The sequence below is a fragment of the Bidens hawaiensis genome, unplaced genomic scaffold, assembly GCF_021521415.1.
Source record: "Bidens hawaiensis isolate Kalapana, Puna unplaced genomic scaffold, B.hawaiensis_p1.1 tig00004478_1, whole genome shotgun sequence".
NCBI classification, from domain to species: Eukaryota; Viridiplantae; Streptophyta; class Magnoliopsida; order Asterales; family Asteraceae; genus Bidens; species Bidens hawaiensis.
In genome coordinates, this window is record NW_027491271.1 from 159,737 (window position 1) to 160,610 (window position 874).

Sequence of the window (874 nt, forward strand, 5' to 3'; positions counted from 1 at the left end):
TCATATGCTTCGTCTCGGATTTCCTCTTGTTCACTCAACTTCAACTTCCTCAACCTTCCGCCTTCATGATAATCCATATTAACACTCTTAAGTGCCCATAATGCCCGGTGAGCCAACTCCATTGATAAATGGCACCCCTTTCCATACACTAACCGGTAAGGAGTAGTACCAATCGGTGTCTTATAAGTGGTTCGATATGCCCATAATGCATCGTCCAACTTAACCAACTAATCTTTTCTATCCACCCGAACCGTTTTCATCAAAATTTCCTTAATTTGGCGGTTTGAAACTTCAACTTGGCCACTAGTTTGAGGATGATATGGTGTTGCAATTCGATGATTAACACCATAACGTTTCAACAACTTACCAAACATGAAGTTCTTGAAGTGCGATCCACCATCACTTATAATCACTCTTGGTATACCGAATCTCGAGAAAATGTTAGTTTGTACAAACTTACAAACCACAGAATGATCATTAGTTCTTGTTGCAATTGATTTAACCCATTTCGACACATAATCAACTGCAACAAGGATGTACAAGTACCCATATGAGTTCGGAAACGGGCCCATAAAGTCTATGCCCTAAACGTCAAAAATGTCAACCACCAAAATGGGCTGTAAAGGCATTTCATTCCGTTTTGAGATACTACCCAACTTTTGGCAATTCAAACAATGTCGGGAATATTCACTTGCATCTTTAAAAGGTGTGGGCCAATAAAACCTACATTGGAGCACCCGATAACCCGTCTTTTGACCACTAAAATGACCTCCACACGCCAATGCATGTGCATGAGTAAAAATTCCGACACCTCGGAATCAGGAATACACCTCCTTATCATTGGATCCGAACCAATCTTGAGCAAGTCCGGTTC

At 41.0% G+C, this 874-nt stretch overlaps 1 protein-coding gene across 1 annotated transcript; it reads right to left on the reverse strand.

The window, feature by feature from the left end:
* Positions 1–227: 227 nt before the first annotated feature.
* On the reverse strand, positions 228–572 carry LOC143626726 (uncharacterized). Its single transcript, XM_077096718.1, has one exon. It carries the CDS (start codon positions 570–572, stop codon positions 228–230), a length of 345 nt encoding a protein of 114 aa, XP_076952833.1.
* Between the last annotated feature and the right edge of the window lie 302 nt (positions 573–874).

Bases quoted from the DNA above. Each gene is read 5' to 3' on its own strand.
- LOC143626726 (XM_077096718.1), bottom strand. From the start codon at position 572: ATGGGCCCGTTTCCGAACTCATATGGGTACTTGTACATCCTTGTTGCA.